This window comes from Pteronotus mesoamericanus, unplaced genomic scaffold, assembly GCF_021234165.1.
Source record: "Pteronotus mesoamericanus isolate MK-2021 breed Mesoamerican mustached bat unplaced genomic scaffold, CSHL_Meso_final contig_169, whole genome shotgun sequence".
NCBI classification, from domain to species: domain Eukaryota; kingdom Metazoa; phylum Chordata; class Mammalia; order Chiroptera; family Mormoopidae; genus Pteronotus; species Pteronotus mesoamericanus.
In genome coordinates this window covers 14,924,019-14,943,266 of record NW_026555068.1, presented here as the reverse complement: position 1 = coordinate 14,943,266, position 19,248 = coordinate 14,924,019, and the positions used below count along the sequence as shown (strand labels likewise).

The window sequence follows — 19,248 nt, the reverse complement described above, 5'->3', positions numbered from 1 at the left end:
CAACATCTCCTAAAAAAAATTCCAGCCCCCCTGGCACTCCTGGTTTATCTCAAATTCATTTCTATTGGTGTTCATTTTTAAGGATAGTAGTGCAAATCCAAATATGAGGTAGTTATCCACCTTCTAAGTGCACACACTGAGATGCTGGAGAGGGGTAGATTTTAACCTAATGAGGAAATCAAAAACAATGTCAAACCAGGACACCCCACTATTGTAAATGTGCAAGAAATAAGTCAGAAGGTTTTTGATACTGCAGCAAGCACTGGTGCACCAACCGTTCGGTCCTCTGCAAAACCTCATTAAATGCTAACCTTTCATGGTACTGAAGGGAGAGAGAGGGAAAGCGTCTCTCTGCATGCTTACATGCCTTCTGTTTTGTATTCTGCACCACACACATTCTGTGCATTTCTGTACTTTTTGTTGGTCATTTCACTGTTTAAAATTCAAGATCGTGCTGAAGCGCTGTCTCGGGTTCCTAAGGGCAGGAAGACTGAGATGGGCCTTATGGACAAAACACGTTATAAATATACTTTGTTTAGGCATCAAAGTTGTCTGTGAGTTCATTGTTAACAAATCAACAATATATAGTAAATGTGTTTCTGAACAGATACATATAGGTGGTACAAGGTTAGGGATTCACCAGCTGACAAAAATGTGAGCTGAGGTTCACAGGGACCTAGTCCTGTATTTCCCATACGGGCTACAACTCAGGATTCACTAATTCAGTGTCTGCGGCTACTTTATAGGACATAAATACTGGGAATAATGACAATCACCTGCATTTTCTTTTACGGTTTCTGACTTTTTATGGTATCATACATAGAAAGGCCTTTGGGCTCTGAGAGTATTTTTTATTCTTTTATTGTTTTTATTTTATCTTTTTTACTATTCTATTATTCTAATTTTATTATTTTAAAATAATCTAGTTGCCATCAGTCCTCTCATGATTTCATTTTCTTACACTTACATGGGTGCTTCATTTGGAATTTTGGATGTAAGGCATGAGAAAGTAGCCCACGTACATACTGTTGCTCTAAAGCCATGTGTTGAATAGCTCTTTTCCTTACAAATTGATTTTAAGGTCCTGGTACTTTGCTTAGATTATGGGTGCTAAGAGTTCCAAAGTCACTGTGTTTTCTGAAACCAGATTTACTTTTTGAAAAACTGGCATGATAGAGATATTTTCAGACTGTTTATTCCTATATGAAATGCATCACTTCCCCAAATTCCACACCACTAGCACCGTCTTTAATAAGCCAAGCGTCCTGGGCACGTGTCTGTTTCTCTTACCAGCATTCAGAGTGAATGTCAAATTAGACAGAGTTTCTAACTACAGACTGATGATTCTTGTGGGCGATCTTCATGCAATTGCTAGAAAGGAGTTTTAGGTGGGCCGGCCTTCGGTGGGAATTCCAGCATGTCCAGGATTCACGAAGCTGTGGTTCACCACTCAATTCAGAAACAAACTGAGCCAAAATCTTGTAGGCAAATCAGTGATTATGAAAACGTGATCTGCCCTGGCTGGTGTGGCTCAGTGGATTGAGCGCTAGCCTGTGAACCAAAGGGTTGCCAGTAAGATTCCCAGTGTAAGGCACAGGCCTGGGTTGCGGGCCAGGTCCCCAGTAGGGGGCGCGTGAGAGGCAACCACACAATGATGCTTCTATCCGTCTCTTTCTCCTTTTCTTCCCTTCCCCTCTGTCTAAAAAATAAATTTAAAAAAAAATTTTAAAAAACCCAAAGACATAATCTACCTAAAGGTAGGCCCTAATAATGACGCACCTACAGAATCTTCTGCGCAAGGCATGAGAGCCACTCGAGTTGAGCTCCCAGACCCTGCGTTTACCAACGTGAATATCTCAAAGTTTAAAAATAGTCAGTTTCACAAGCAGTCATCCCAGTCCCAGTTAATTCAATCCATGTCAGGTCAATTTTGTTGGAGGGTGTGCACAAAAGCTCTGAAAAGATCGCCAAGGTCTAAATGTGGATCTGAGGATGTTTTCTACGTTGGGATTTGATCGCGTGAATTTCTGCTGTCAAGAGAACGAGCCGGGTGCGGGCGTGCCAAGGCACCGTTTCAGTCTGCTGGTTGGAACGAAAATGAACCCAGAACGTGAAAAGGAAAGACGCGACGGGGTCTGTGTCACACGCCGCGCCCCGGCCCCGGGTTACCTATGTCGGCGACGAGGCTGCCCGGCTTCTGCTCCTGCAGGAACTGGCGGACGCGGGGCCAGGCCTTGCTGTGCAGGTCGCTGAAGTAGGGGGCGGTGCCCTCGTACACATCGTGCACGTGCAGCTTCTCCAGCTGGGCGGCCTCATGGTCCATCCTGGGGAGACAGGGCCGCCCCAAGACGGTGAAGGAGGAGGCAGGGTTCCTAAAGTGAGGAACCTACAACTGCCGAAGGTTGTGCTGAGCTTATGCTTTACTAGAGAAAAACCTTCACTGTCATCTCACCACGATCCTCCAAAGACTGGAAAATACATAATTTTTACCTGTAAATCTTCAGAAAGTAATGGTTTGGGAATGAGCTAGACAGTGCGATTTCCTATGCAAGAGCAGGTCTTAATTTTGGAAGCATATACCAACGGTTCACGGGGATAAAATCATTTTGGTGCCAAATAGGTTTTAAAAATTCATAATACGCATCTCTCCCCTCCAATCCAGTCAAAAGGCCCTGCTGATTCTACCTTTCTAATGTCGCTGGACCCCAACCATGTCGCTATATTTCTACCGTTTCTGTTTTAGAAGAGGTACTTGTTTCTTGCCTGAATTAGTTCAGCAGCCTGCAAACAGGTGTTTTTTGGCCCTTCAATCCTTTTCTTTAATTCTGCCACAAGTATTTTTATGAACCAGATCTAATCGTGTAGCTTCCTATCTTAGACTTCTTCAAAGACATTCCCTAGCATGCCTGATCACGTTCAGGTTCCTTAGGAGGGCATACAAGTCTCTTTCTGATCTGGCCTCAGCTTGCCTCTAGAAGCCATTCCTCACCATCCTCAATTCCTCACCAGCATCACATGAGCCTGTAACACTCAATGATCTGCGGTTTCTTGGGCGCCACAAACTCTCCAGCAGCCAGGGGCCTGCACAGACGTTGTGTTTATCCTGCCTAACTTCTACTCATTCTTGGCAAAGGCGTCACTTCTCCCAGGAAGCCTTCCCTGATCTTCCATGCAGGACAAGGGCAATCGGAAAGGAGCAGGAGAGGTACAAGAGCAGGTCTCAGAGGCCTCTGCTGACTGGGGGTTACTCTTTTCATCATTCTCCTGTGGCATGTGAGTGAGGGGTAGCCCAGGGAGCAGCTAGGTGCTCAGACTGTGGCTCTTTACAATCAGTATGAAAGTAAGTTCAATCAGATAAGAACCCATCTGGCCCTGCTGGTACAGATCGGCGAGTTCAGTTCTGGCCCTGGTGCTCTTGTTGAATCCCATGCATGCCTCTTGAAACTGGAAATATCCTGTTCCTCCGCAATTTTAGCATCTCATCCATTGCTGTCTGTTCCTTAAAACAATCATTATTACAATGATCACCAAATAATAACACAGTAATTCTTCCACATCCAGTTTTGCTTTCTGAAGTTTAAGTTACACATGATCAACCACCGTCTGAAAATATTAAATGGAAAATTCCAGAAATTAACAGTTCATAAGTTTCAAATGGTGCACTGTTCTGAGTAGCATGATGAAATCTGTTGCCGTCCCTCTATGTCCTGCCCAGGACACGAACCATCCCTTCTTTCAGCATACCCACCTCCCTTGTCTCATCACGAAGGTGTGGTACTCACATCATCACTAGGAGAAGGTGAGTGCAGTACAGTAAGATATTTTGAGAGAGAGGCCACATTCACATAACTTTTATTACAATATATTATTATAACTTGTAATTTTATGGTTATTAATCTCCCATAGTACCTAATTTATAAATTAGTTTCTCTATATACACATATACTTATGTACATATATATGTAAACTTCCTATAGGAAAAAAATATTGTGCATATAGTCTTTGGTATTATCAATGACTCCAGGCATCCACTGGGAGCATGGGGGAACAACTGTATTCTAATTTCATCATTCCTTTTATTGCAAGAAAGAGCCTTTCAGGATTTACTCTTAAAACAAATTAGCGGTAAGTTATCCTTAATTACCATGGACCTGCCCACGGTCCCAGCAAAAAATTTGGCAAACTCCTAACAGAGTACAAATCTCATTTGTGAAGTCTGTTAAAACTTCCACCCAAATTGAAACAGCTTATATTGCACCCTCAACTAGAATTTACAAAGTAAACATATGGCTGGCTATAACTGCCTACACACAAGAAAAACCAAAACACTGAGTGCTTTTCTTTTAAATCAAAATCTCAGTAGATTTAGTCTGTTTAAATTTTTCCCTTTAAGAAATCAGTCAGGCAATACAATTTCAAGAACCCTGGAACAAATAAATTTTACTTTATTGTACTTGCAAATGTTAAGTGGCAATCAACAAAAATGCAATTTCCTTCAGTCTGGTTCTAACTACAAGCTCAGAATTTGTAGTATCTGAACAACACCCTTTGGAGAACTTTCTCTAAGTCCTTCCCCAAATTGCCTGGCCTCCACCATAAACAAGTAACTTCAAAGAACTATTTTAAAGTGTGGGAACAATATAAATCCATTTTGTTTTTATTACATTTTATAGTTAAGATTATACTCTGCAGGATAAATAGCTGACCATGAAAATGATTTGTAGCTAGAACTATCCAATGTGACATTTTGATACTCTGTGGATTTAAATTTCCTGCAATATTTTCCATGTAAATTATATAAATATAAGCAAATTCCTCGTGAATTCAGGAATGTAATTAAGCTAGTAAGACTCATACTAAAATAAAAGTGCGTGGTTCAAGGAGAAGCCAGGGAGGCAGGGTTTGGTTTAGCCAGGCTTCCTAATCTGTGTGGAGTCAAATTGTGGGCCTTTGTAACTGATGCCTTTTTGGTCAGTCATGAGAGAAGGAAAGTAATTTGAAAGGTAAGGAGAAATCATACTAAGTGATGCTCTGAAAATTTGAAGACCCAATCTCGAGTTTATTTTGAGTGCAACAGAAAGAGGTTTTCAAAGTGGGGAAGGATTGAGGGAGGGAGAGGGGGAAGGGGAGAGGGGGAAGGGGGCAGGGGGAAGTGGTGGGGGGAAGGCAGAGACAAATGCATTTGGAAAAATTAATTAATTAATTAATAAGAAAATTTAAAAAAGAAAGAGGTTTTAAGACGGTAGGTGAGCTGGGGAGCAACATGATTGGATTAACAATTTTAAAAGATCACTCTAGGTATACCTAACTCTAAGGAGACTAGAGCATCTATTATCTTTATTCGTCCACCCAAGTTCGCCTTCCCCCTTCTCACAATTTGCACGGTGCCCTCCCTGGAATGGCATGTGACCTGGCCCTGGCCAATCAGGGTATCCCATATTCCTGGACACAGTCATTTTGATTGGTTCAGTGGTGGGCAGGTGATGAAAGGTGAGCCAATCAGAGTCCTTCCTCAAGATAGCTCAGAGTAGAGCTAAAGAAATGTTGGCCTCTCCTCGGCAGCACAGAGTGAGACGGATGTAAAGGTCAGGCTGCCAGTGGCCATCTTTCTTCCACGTGGGAAATGCCTGTTTTTAGGTGGAAGAAAATGAAGTCAGGAGAAGCAAACAGAGACGAGAGGCAAATGGAGAGGGAAAAAGGACATGGCAGCATCACGTTCTGCTCCCAGCACCTGGGCCTGGTCCTCGCGGTCCTGGGAGCTCCGCCTACCCTTCCCTGCTCAGACAGTCACTACTTCCCCCTGTCCACTTCCGCTTGCTGGGGTTCTGACCTTACCCTCACAGGAGTCCTCTCTGGTCAGCCGTACTCCCTCCACTTAGTGTTTTGTTTTATGGCTAGCCTTTACTCCTTGGAGTATAGAAGGAAGGGGAGCAAGTGATAGGAATCCAACAGCAGCGGTCAGTGGCTTGGTGTGTTTCTCGTGGACAGAGGAACAAAGAGGAGGACATCGGTAAGTGCTGCTTCTATCAACAGGGTCATCATCAAGAAGACACAGGTGTCTGGTTTTCCTCTTCTGGCATGTGCCACCCAATCTGATTCGGGCAAAGCCTTGTGACTTGCTTTGGCCATTAAATGTGACATAAAAAAGATGTGGATTGCTTCTGGGCAGAAGCTTTATGAGCTAATGTGTGGCTCTCCAACTGTCCCTGGAGTCCTGGAAGCATCTGCTTAGGTCCCTGAGTGACTGCTCTTGATGGACAGACAGCACAGGTGCTTTAAGCCACAAAAAGGGGGACAGAGGAGTAAATTGTTCATTATAAGAAATGTTAAATATCTATATAGTGAAAGATAAAAACCTTCAATCATATTATATTAGAATCTGATAACTTGTTACTCTGTGAGTTTGTTCTATTTTTCTCTTTATATTAACATTTTCTCTTTTCTGTAGCTATATTATTTAAAAATTGGGAGAAAACTGAATACAGTTCTGTATCCCACATTTTTAAACTGAATTTATTATGGTGAGCCAAGAAAGAATGTTGCCTGTGGCCTTCTCCAGTATTCACAAACAAATCTAATCTGCTAATCCTTAAATTCTACAGGACTTGAAATGTTTCATATTCTACAAAATGTTATAGTGGAATAAGTACTTCCACCAGATTCTAAACTTTTAAAGAAGAAACATTTCATATACTTCTTTGTTTAGTCCATTGTATCTAGCACTAGGCTTCTATATAATAGGTCTAACCATGGTTTTAATGGATAAATGAAAAATGAAACTCCTGCCATTTGAACAATATTTTATTTTTAAGTTTTATTTAGGAATAATTGACATTTAACAAACTGCACATATTTAAAGTGTGCAGTTTGATAAGTTTTCATAACTGTACAGACCTGGGAAAGCATGAAGACAATTAAGACAGTGAACATATCCATCACCCACAAAGTTCCCTTGACCCTCTGTAGGTCATCCTTCCCACCTTTCAATCTTTCTTAAGGTGACGTTTCAAGGCCAGAAACAGGGTTAGATGGGTGCGCATTGAGGACCATATTCAACAGTCGCAGTTTCAAATGCAACTTTGATATCTGATGTGAATATAATACAATGAAAACGTTTTTAATGATCATTGTAAAGCCACGCACGCATGTACAAACAGTAAAAATATTCAGAGGAGCCGAAAAGTCTTCCAAAGGAAAGATTTCCCCATTGTTTCGGGGGAAACTCTGAGGAGGCCTCGTTTTGTCTCCTGTGGTGGCTCCTTGTCCCCAGGGAGGAGTCAAGCCTGGCCCGTGTCCTCGGGACAGTGCCTGCGAGTTCGCACAGAGATGGGGGTAGTGGGTACGACGAGCACAGCCCTATCACCGGAGGGACTTCTCTTGCTACATCATATCCTGACTTTCGGCACCACGATTTTTCTCTGTAGTCAGGTCTCCATCTTTTGACTCCATGGAAAACACACTTGTCTTTTAAATACGGGTCTCCCCCTACCTACCAACTACTTCTGTAATTAAAACCTCTTGTTATCAGGTAATAATACAACAGCCCCTGTAGGGGAAAAGAGAGAACGACTGCATGACCTTGGAGTAGGTTAAGATTTCTTAAACATGTCACATAAGCAGTGACGTTCAAAGGGAAAATAAAAAAAGATTAGACAATATTAAAATCATGACATTATGAAGAGAATGAAAATGCAACCCCAGGGACCCGCTGCACGTAGAAGAAAGGACTCTGTGGGAGGTCTCCGGCGACGGGACGCCCTGCGTCGGCAAGGTCCCGCGGCAGCCAAGCCAGCCTGGGGGAAGATCAGAGCCGTTTGCTCTGCTGCCATCTCGGTCACCTCGCCATCTTTCTTTTCGTATTGCCACAACCTAGTCTCCAAGCTGTTGTTACCGCTTTCTGTTTGGTGTTTCTGTCCCCCTTGCCTTCTTCCCGCCCCCTACCTTTGCCACCTGTGGTACACCCATAATGCTGGGAGCCTGCTATGCTCCTGCCCCGGTCACACTCATGCACCCGGATAGTAAAAGGTGGCTGCAGAGACCGCACAGCATACGGGCTGTTCCTGGCTTGATGGCTGTAACTTGTCATTTTTCCTCCACGAACCCCACAAAAGCAGTTTAGAATGGCTCCTTCATGCCAATGCTGGATGATTTTCCTCAATGTTCCGTTTGATAATAACACTCCCTCGCTGAAAACCCTTTAGGGGAACTCTCCTCTCTGTGGGATCAAGCTTACATCCCTCAGTCTGGCATTCAAAACCCTCCTGGACCTGGTCCCGGTCCACCTTTCCAGCCTTATGTCCGGTAACTACCATGACTTGAACACCAAAGAACCTACTCACCTTGCCCTGAGCGGGCCTTCCATACAGCGCCTTACTGAGGTCTTCGCTGAAGCCAGCAGGCTGTTTGCTCTCATAGGAAATGCTCTCCTGTCACCTACACCCCCAAAAAATCTTACTTGGCCTTCAAAGTCTAGCTTCTTCCTCCTCCTCCTCCCTAAAGACTTCATGGATAACTACAGATAAAAATAACCTCTGCCAGTATTTCTGTATATGGCATATTTGTTATCTCTGTCACTTCTCAGGCATTTCTTCTGGTACCATCTGGAACTCGCAGTTTTGTCTATGTTCCCAACTAGATTAGAAGCTATGGGAGGCGGAGGGCAGGCACTGGACACAGGGCGGTCACTCAGTAATTTACTGACGAACTGGTGAGTCCGTGAGCTGTTGCCTTCACATCCTCAGCAAGACAACAGCGCTGTCCTCCCGACAACCTGGTCCTCGAGTCTTAGGCCATAAACCCTAAACACGCCGCTGGGGGCCGACAGCCACTCAGGAAAGCAGGGCTCAGGCGAGCTCCCCGGTGTGTTTTTTAGTTCCCGGTTTCCTGCCCTGTATTTCCTGTTTGGAGATGTAGCCTAGGTACACAGTAGTCCCAGTTTTATAACTAAAAACAAAAATAAATATCATAAATTGCTTTCCTGTTATAAATGCCACAGAAGACACGGTATTTAAAATAGAGCACAAAACTCTGCTTTAAATTTTAAAGATGTACTTGAATGATAATTCTAGAGTAAAAATACAAGTTAGTCAGGAGAGTTCAAAGAATTTACTTCCACTTAATCATAAAATACATAGGGCTTTTTTTTTTTTAGTTTTTAATATGTGATTCTTCAAACTTAACATCTACATATTACTGTCAAGTACAAATTATACTGTAAACCTTTGTATAATAAAAACCGTTGTTTAACAATGCTTTTTAAAGCATCCTAGAAAAGCATTTTGCACCTCTAAAAAAATCCTAAGTCCAGTATATTTTTTGTAATTTTAACTTACTCTGTCCAACTGTTCTCAAATTCTTTTTTCCATCGAGTGCAAAAATAGCAACTTACTTTGTTTTTCTTTTGAATATTTCATTTTTGTTGTATTTTTTCCACTACCATTTATCCCATTTATGCTCCCCTCTCCCACCCCCCACGCCCGTCACACACTGTTGCCCGTGAGTTCTTTTCCTTTTTTGCTCCATCCCTCCAACCCCTCACCCCCTACCCCCAGCGCTGTCAGCCTGCTCTCTACCTGTGAGTCTGCCCCAACTTACTTCATATCATTGTCATAAAATTATAGGAATTGGGGCTAATTAGGTTTACTGAACATGCACCGTGCTCCAAACCCTCATATTATTTAAGCTGCAGTAATAGCTGAAAGCAACTAACCTGAGTCATCTTGTGATTACAGGAAAATTACTTCTTGTCTTTGCGATTGATGGCAGTTTCCACTTGCAGAGAGTGACAGTCGTTGCTCATGACCTTCTCAATATGTAATGTACATGAAAAGCCTGAGCGTGCAATCAAAGAGTGAGGTCCTTCGCAGGACGGACCACTCTGCAGGAGTCTTTGCAGAAAATGCAGGCCTTGTTAGGGGAAAAACGAAACAGTAAATGTCACTTGACATAATAAAATGGTTCATCCAGCTACAGCCCAGGATGACCTCTGCCCCTAGCCACATATTACCCAGAGAAGAAGTGATTAGAAAGAACTGTTCTTATGTGGAGTGAACGCCAGAACTGTAAGAGCAATTCCTGAATTAATTCCTAAGCTTTCTGTAACATGTACAGTACTCCTCCCCAAAATTAAATCAAATGGTTTCATTTTGTTCTTGGAAAAATTACAAGCACAGGGAGTAACTCAAAATACAGCAGCTTAATTAAGTGTACTACCTATTTAAGACACTACTACGAAATTGTGCTAAGTCATTCCAGTACTGCTTCATATTTGTTCACACTAGTAGCTACTTCCATGTCACTCTGACAAGTGCCCCTATTCTTCTTGTCCTCTTTTATTTTTTTTCATTTTTCATAATAGAGTGGGTCTGTCATGAAACCTGTCAAAAAGCTCTTAGATACCAAAAAAAAAAAAAGGACTTTGTATGCCAAAAAAGCACTTTGTAATGCAGAGGTCTTGGCGGGTACAAAATGAGGTCTACAGAGATGCCTGGTGAGTAGTAAGAACCCATCCTATAAAACCTCAGGCCGGATCCCTCATCTGTAAATAAGGCAAATGGAGCCTAATCTGATCACAGCGCTCAACTGTCTTTCCTCGACTTCATGTCCTTTGTGTGTGTACCTCACTGCCCCAGACTGTACCTCTTATTATGTACAATGATTCTCAGGATCGTGGAGGGGTGCATATGGTTTTCCCCAACTTGCCCCTGTCCCCCACCTTTCCCCAATCTGGGTCTCTATTTAAGAATCAATGATCTCGCTGTGCTTTGAAAAGCTCTCTGGTCTTTGGAATATACATATTCCTTTAGAGATCCCAGCCATTTCTCAACATATGCAGGTGTATGATTTGCACCACTGAGAGCCACAAAGTCTGACTTTTGGGGAAGAATGTTTAAGAAGGGTCTTGAAGGAGCTGTTAGTCAAAAGATCTCATCTTTCCTCATACACTTTCAGGGCTTGATCTAATCATAAAGAAGGGACGTTTGTTTACTTGTCCTAAAACTGAAGGCTCTCCTTCGCAATCACTCTTCCATGGCCTGACCTAGGCGTTCCACTGTCTCCAGCCAACTCGGCGGTCTGTGCACCTTTCCTTCTGGCATCGGTGCCTAAATGAATTAGCTGCCCTGAGAGGCTGGCATCCAAGCTGAAGCTCAGGAAACAGTGGAGGTGAGTCAGGGAAAGGTGGTGTGGGTGGCTCTAAGCATAGGAAAGAACATATGCAAAAAAAGAAAAACTTCAAGCAGATTGACAACAACAATAGGAAATCACAACACCCAAACATATATTAATTATTTACTCTCAACCAGTCCATTTTAAGTATTTGACATATATTAGATCATTACGTCTACCAAATTATTATATGAAATAGGAACTACTGTGCCCCCTATTTTACAGATAAGAAAATAAAGCAGAGAGAACATTCCAAGGTCACGTAGCTAGTAAGTGGTGGAGGTAGGATTTGAACCCAGAAAATTGACTCTAGAGTTTACCCGTATATTCTTAAATATACAGGTGGTGGGGAGGGAAGGAGGACGAGAAAAGAGTGGTGCTACAATAGCCTGGAAGAGAAGGTGGAAGGCAGACCACATAGGGCCTAGTTTAGCAGTCTAAGATGTTTGGATTTTATCCTGAACATAATGGGGCACCACTGAATTGTTTTACCAAGAGAAGTGACAAAATTTGATTTGGGTTTTGAAAATCTTCTCTGGCAATGGTGTAGACTGATTTCACCTAGCCAGGTTCACAATGAAGACAGAGAAAGGACCTGGTTTAATACTTTAGACAAAGTATGATCTTAAGCTTTCTAGGACAAATACAAGAAATACTAAGGAGAAAAGATCAAATTAATAGGAATGGATGACTGATGAAGACTTAAGGCAAAGAGCACACCGAAGAGGACGCAGTGATAATAATAAGCCTGACACAGTAAGATGTACCGCCATCCTCAAATAAAGTGGTAGAGAGAATAAAAGGCAAACAGAAGGAAACTTTGGTAATGACCGTATATAAACTCTCATAAATCCTTCCTCTGGAATGCACATGAATATATCAAATAAAGTTACTTAAGATTTATGCCTCTGCAGGAAAGAGGATATAAGAAAGGATAGATATTGGTAACTGACTTTGAAAGGCCATAGTAATCAGTAAACATATCTTGTATAATGGCATGACTATTTGTATACATTCTTTATGTTCTGTAATTGATTTAAGCATTTGCCAGAGAGGAATAATATATTTTATGATCACGGAGTCTTTGCTTAGTATTTCAGTTTACAGATTGCTTAATAAATGTCTACTCTATGAATAGGCGAAGAAAGGAACAGAGGAATTAAAAAGATGGCCCTTTACATGGTGTTATTGTTCACCATCAGAGGGGACACATCAGAGAGAAGGTTCAGGCTTGTATATGTTGTTTCTATGGTATCTGAAGGACAACAAAGTAAGGTAAATATGAAGCCCAGGAGAACAGGTTGGACTAGAGATCATTGAAAAATCATCATTATGCTAGGATTTGGCAGTTAGGTCCATGGGAATAGATTAAATGTACAATGATTGTGCAGAGTAAGAAAAGGAATGAGGTTAGAAAATCAAGGATCACCAGTGTTTAACCCCCATACATTAGTATTAGAGGACAGGTAGCCGTGTGCAGCTATTAGAGCTCTACCATCATTAAATTAAATTCAAGAAACATGGACTGAGCACTGGCTGGGCAGCAGCTGCTTTGGCAGGTAGGAGAGGAGCGATGGATGGGCGGTCCCCTCTCTCAAGAAGCTACAGACAAATACAAGAGTCATGACAAGAATGACAAGAGTAGGTAGCAAGCATATGATTTATTGAGACGAAAGTAAAGACAGCAAGCAATATTAGCATTTGTAATTTGGAGTGATACTTTGGGTATTATCCTCTCTAATGAGGCAAGTGAAACAAGGTGCTGTTCTAATGAATATTCCCTCTGCTACACAGAACTCCTTCATGATACACCAGAGAGATTATAGGAGAAATGGTAGCAAAGGAACACCTGAAATTTCTGATCAAAATCCTATGTGTAGCCACCGGGCTTCTAAAGAACAAAATACTCGTATGTGGCCCTGGGACAATATGAGCCTCTCTGGATTCCCAACAGAGACCAACAGGTTACCTCGGAGTAAACGTATGTTGTAAGAGAGTGGGAAAAATAAGGGGAGTTTATCCTAAGGGAAAGGGATCAAATATTTCTCCCAAATACTTTGTTTTTCCTGGAAATTTGAAGGACTATGTATCTATGTTAAATTCATTTAAGAGTAAGATATTACCTTCACGATCTAAACGCAGGAAATGAAAGTGATACCACCTTGGTGGGGAGTGGAGTGTGTGTTCACGTGCATGGTGACAGAAGGGAAATACAAAACACAGGGGACCAGAACTTGCAGCGCAATATTGGTGATGAGCTGTCATCCAAGGTGGCTCCTTCCCAGGCAGAGGCTCAGCCCCGTTCTTTGTGACTCCATTACAAGGCATTGTGATGTTTTAAAAATAAATACTTGTTTTTTAAATTATTTTTTAAAAGATTTTATCTATTTATTTTTAGAGAAGAGAAAGAGGGAGAGAAACATCAATGTGTGGCTGTATCTCCCGCACCCCCTACTGGGGACCTGGCCAGCAATCCAGGCACATGCCCTACACTGGGAATCGAACTTGCAACCCTTTGGTTCACAGGCCAGTGCTCAATCCACTGAGCTGCACCAGGTAGGGTACATTGTGATTTTGTACATAAGAGAGGGTCAGAAAAGAACAAGGAAATTCAATACATGGGATTCAAGATGTCAAGGTGTCAATTTGAACAAACTAGCTCTTGGTCTATGTTAAGATAAAGGTCACAGGATCCCCAGCACAGCAGTTGGGAGAAGACCCTCTTAGCATGAAGGGCAGCACCAGAGGGGAGGCAGAACCTCACTGTCCTCCTTCCTCTTAGGAAAGAAGGTTCCGGCAGGTTGGGTGACAAGGAATAATACAGACATATTACTGTCAAATGACTGTTCAAGAGGGATCATGAAGACTATAGTGGTCCACTACGACCCTATCAATTATGTGATGATTTCCTAAGAATGAAAGGGAGAAATGTGAGGATGAATTATGTATTAGTGTAGTTTCAAGTGGTGTGCCACAGAAATGTTTAAACCATGCAATTCCTGACTATTTAGTTAGGGGCACTGACCTCTCTTCCATTAGCTTGTCAAATAAAAGAATGACAACAGCTAACACAATAGCCATCTGGAGTGAATGCCGTGTTGACTCAAGAATACATAGGTCATACAGTAGAGCTGCATCTTATTGGTCATGTCACATAATAAGATTGTGTCTGATTGGTTAATTCTTGGTACCAGAAATCCTTATATATAAGTATTGGTACATGATTTAAAAAAATTTTTTTTTAAAGATTTTATTTATTTTTAGAGAGAGGGGAAGGAAGGGAGAAACAGAGGGAGAGATATCGATGAGAAAGAGAAACATCAATTGGATGCGTCTTGCTTGCCCCCCACCAGGGACCTGGCCCGCAACCCAGGCGTATGCCCCCACCAGCAATCGAACTGGCAACCTCCCGGTTCGCAGGCCGGTGCTCAATCCACTGGGCCACACCAGCCAGGGCAGCACTGATTTTTCAAAAAGTCACTTTGGAGCAAAAATGGTAGGTAATTACTATTATTATCTTTTGTAAATCAATAAAAATTATGCCTATTTTTTTATCAGATTGGCAAAATGTATTTTTTGGTGTGCTGCAGAATTTTAGTAATTAGTTTATGGGTGGCATGAGATGAAAAAGGTTGAAAATAGCTGGTGTAGAACATAAAGTGTTTATAATGCAATTAACCCAAAAGAGATGCTCATGGGGTTATTACTAAAAAAAAGTCTGGCTGTATATTTGAGGTTCAGGAAGTCCAGTAAAACCTGGGCTGTCAGGTGTCTTGTCCTAGAGACCCCACCTGTGCCTTGCTTCTCTGACGTGTGTCCCCATCATTTCCCCCTTGCCTTGCCCCGAGTTTAGGCCCTCGCCTTGCAGTCCAGGAGTTCCCACTCTTGTGGGTTTCACAGACTCCCAAAATCTCTAAGGGACATTTGGGAAACCAGAAGGATCCTGACTCTTTACTTGAAGGCTAGACCATCGTGTACACACACACACACACACACACACACACACACACACACACACACACACTTAAACTCTATTACTTATTGTCACCACTAGTACATAGATAAATGCACAATTTAACCCCACAGAAATTGGGAGGCCATAGTTTTAAACTTTAGTGAAGCAGTCCTTTAAAATGGGATAAAATTTAGCTTTATGAAAAACCGACTAAACTTTCTTTAATTTTCTCATTCCACTACAGATTGATGAGCGCATTGTCACAAACCAACACTGGAATGAAGAACTGAGCTTGGGGTAAATTTTACATTATGTATATTTTAGTACAATTTTTAAAAACAGTAGATTCCAACCTCTTCAGAAGGCCTGTTGGGCCTTCTAGCAAATTTCAGAACGTGAGAATAATCGCCACCTAACATCTTCGGGACTGTACTTGTTATTAAGTTGGAGTCCCTCCACTCCCTTGACCATACGGTTTTGTGTTGTGGATTGAGGGCTCTGCTAATATTTCCTCTTTCCCAGGGAGCTCTGCACACAGTGCCCACCAAGAGGAGCCTGAAAAAGCAGAGGAGGGAGACGGGACCAAGCCTTTTCTGGTTGCTTCCGCTTCTGCCAGTTGCCTGGCAACAGCCCTCCACCTAGGCAGCAGCATTAGTTCCCGGGAGCGGTTAGTGCCTAAGTTTTTTCCACTGTCCCCAAAACAGACCTTTTGCACAGCCCTATGAGATACCGGCACTGGCCAAGCAGTGCGCCGGCCAGGAGGTCTGTGTCCCAACACGTATAAGCTCCCCTGCATCCACACCAGCCAGCCAGCATCCCCTTCTCAGATGTCTGTGCCCCGCTGAGTTCCCAGGATCTCGGTCCCAGCTCCCGCTCCAAGCATCTAGGTTCTGATAACCCCTTCTCTTCTCTTTGTTGCCTCAACAATTGCAGTTGACTTGGTTGTCCTCTCTCATTTGTCCCCTCTTCTGTTTATCCAATGCCTTACACATTGCCTCTGTCAACATTACTGGGGTGGCTTCCATTTTCCTGATTGTTTGCTGACTAGCACTGCCACAATTTTGCACTACTGTGCAAGAAATGAAAACAAGAAAGAATTCCATTTCAACATCCTGCTAGAGCTGTTTATTGTCTGTCTCCCCCGACCAGTTGGTACACACCATGAAATCGGGTCTTTTGGGTTCGCTGATGTATGCACCCACCACTCTGAACGCAGCCTGGCACATAGCAGGTGCCCAATCATCTTCCTTAGATAAATGAACAGGAAATATTTAAACATAAAAAAAAATTTTGGTCATGAAAGTATGCTTGTAATATATAAAGGTGACAATCACGTGAAAATATATCCAGAAGGAAAGTGAGTAGCTAAACTCTTTCTGGAATTCTTAGCAATATCCACTTTTGCTTTTCTTCCCCTATCTTCTTGTTTAATCATTTTTCTCAGTGGAGGTTTCTCTGTATTCGGCATTTTGGCATAAGAGAGTTACACAATAATTTATATTATGATTTACAAGAAGAAATATATATCAGCCTTTGTCCGCTGTTCCTGGCACTCAGCTCCTAAAACCCTTATAATAACTTACATAAGAGCCATACGGGCATCCTCTCCTGTTCTGTTTAGTTTTTCCCCCCCCCAGTTCCTGAAACAGGTCCAGAGTATAATGGTGAAATAGGTATCTTTTGTTAGTAATAAATGGCAAGCCCCTTTTTACTACACTTGAGTTTATGTTAATGCAGTAGCCTTTAGAAAGTCCCTAAGGAGGGTGCTGGTTGCCAACCTCCTGATTAGAGGGTTGGACTGACAGAGCCATGCCCACACCTCCAGGGAGGGGAAAGGGTTGGAGGCTAAGTTCAAATGCCAATGGCCAATGGTTTAATCAATCACACCTCCATAAAAACCCAAAAGGATGGTTCCAAGTTGATGGACAAGAACACATTCTGTGCCAGGAAGTTGGCCCACCTCAAACTACAAGGGGACAGAAGCTTGGAACCTGGAAGAGGTCCGGACCTTGCACTATGCACCTCTGACAGTTGGCTGTTCCTGAGTTCTATCTTTTAAACATCAAACAGTAATCTCATAAATAAAATGTTTTCCTGAGTTCTCTGTGAGTTGCTCTACAAATTAACACAACCCAAGGTGGGGGTTGCGGGAACACGTGATTGGTCAGTGATTCAGCAGGTTGGTCAGAAGCACAGGTGATACAACCTGGGCTTAGGATTGGTGACTGACGGGAGGAGGCAGGCTTGTGGGATGGAGCCCTTAACTTGTAGTATTGTTTTCAATGGAAATTAGGCTCTTCCATGAGATTGCAAGGAAGGCATTCCAAAAACCCACACAGAGGAGACTGTGGGGTGGCAAAATGGCTTATTTGAGTAGAAATGGAAGCTGCTCCATAGGTTTCCAATTTCCCATCTCTGTTTGTCCCACCACAGAAAATCAAGGCCAGAAATAGAGTCAATGTTCAGAGAACCTGTGTGATATGAAAACTCAGTTCAGTCCAGCATCTGGCTAGGTTAGCCTGTGTACTTGGCTGCTATCCACTGCTGTGCTGAGGTATTTAGGCTCCTGCCTGAAGCCTGAGCTGGCGTCCACATGCCCATTGGCCATGTGGCTGCTAAGGGCACATGGTTACGGAGAGAGATGCGTGAGCGCGTGGGGTGAGAGGCGGCCAGGAAAAGAGGGAGGGAGAGAGAGCTCTTTGTTCCCCTGGGGTTATTACCAGGCACTTGAGTTTGGGGCGGACCAAATGCTTTTTCAAATTGGTCACTGAACTTCCTAAGTTTTCGTGGACTTTGGGTAGGTCCACCCCCTCATTAGACTGACAGGCCTCTACGGTCCAGCACCTCCCACTGTACGTCCTAATAATCCAGTGGTGAGGGGGTGGGATGGAAGGAGTGTTAACTCTCTCAGCAGAGCATTGCTCCTATTCCTGGGGTGTAAATCTGCAGCTTCCTGGTGAAGCAAACAGGCTTGTGCTCCCCAGTTTATTAAGCTCAATGTCTAAATCCCTTTGCTCCCTTTTCCTTTATTAACAACTAACTAAAAACCGACAGTAACAGGTCCTGATGGTACCTCCAGGTAGATGGTGTCAGGACTGAGTTAAATTGTGGGACACCCAACTGGTGCTGCAAGATTGCCCAGTGTGTATAAAACTCCCAACACATCTGGTGACGAGCGTGTCAGAGCGAAGTAGTCAGTACTGAGAGTAGACACACAGGAGCGAACTTATTTATGGTCAGTCAATAACACACACAATTGGAAAATGGAAATACCAGTAAAATATATTTAAGCCTCACAGATACAACTTTAAAAGTAGAACTCAGAGCATTTTGCCATGATCCAAAAACGCTGGACTCGTCACTGGCCATGCGACCATGGGCAAGTCACTGAGCTTCTCTAGGTAGCTGTTACTTTCTCTTAGGTATAAAGAAATCACCCGTTCTCTCTTAAGGCTCTGATTTTCATGTAAAAGTGTGCTGGAACACCCCAAAAGCACAACATAACTGTAAAGCACCAACAGTCTATACTGGACCTGAATTTCTCTTATCACAGTCCCTCGACCCCTTGCTCTGCACAGACTGAGCCTCCTGAAGTGTGAAGTGACCGCCAGTAAGCAGTCTAATGAAAAACTTCGGTGCCAATTCCTACTTCCGGTTCTAAATGAAGTGATAATTTTCTGTAGCTAATACTTTTAAAACTTGGCTGGATATTTATTTTCAAGACCCTAATCTGTGGCACAGCGTTAACAATGACAGCTGCACTCAATGCCAAACACATTGGATTACTTCGCAAAGGGGGGAAAAAACCAGGTCGGGGCTGCCAACTCTTCTCTTTCACTAACATCTAAAGGCGTAGGACAGCCCCAGAAGGGTCAGCACAAAACCCAAACAGCGGAGGGCAGGCTGGCCTGGGAAAGGGCCCCGCACCCAAGGCGGAGCCACGAGAGTGAGCCGGAGGGGCGGCATCGCAGGAAGTGGAGGGCACCTGCCACCGACATTCTAGTCACTGTTCCGTGTGACGGCGCATACAGAGCAATAGAAAAGCGGATCGCCTGCTACTTTAGAAATAAAGAGAACCCAGGGAAAATAGGCTTAGATAAGAAACAGGTCTCAGAACCAGAAGTTCA

The 19,248-nt window shown here is 43.0% G+C and overlaps 1 protein-coding gene across 2 annotated transcripts in view; it reads right to left on the bottom strand.

Annotated features, from left to right (window-relative positions):
* The window catches only part of TRMT9B (tRNA methyltransferase 9B (putative)), a 44,580-nt gene that overhangs the window by 6,955 nt on the left and 18,377 nt on the right, over positions 1-19,248 (bottom strand). For both annotated transcript variants that reach the window (XM_054566091.1, XM_054566092.1), the window contains exons 3-4: positions 9,710-9,906; positions 2,170-2,324 (exon numbers count right to left, since the gene is read on the bottom strand). In XM_054566091.1, the coding sequence (XP_054422066.1) occupies positions 2,170-2,323 (154 nt within the window). In that variant the 5' untranslated portion in view covers position 2,324; positions 9,710-9,906. The remainder of the gene's footprint in view (positions 1-2,169; positions 2,325-9,709; positions 9,907-19,248) is intronic.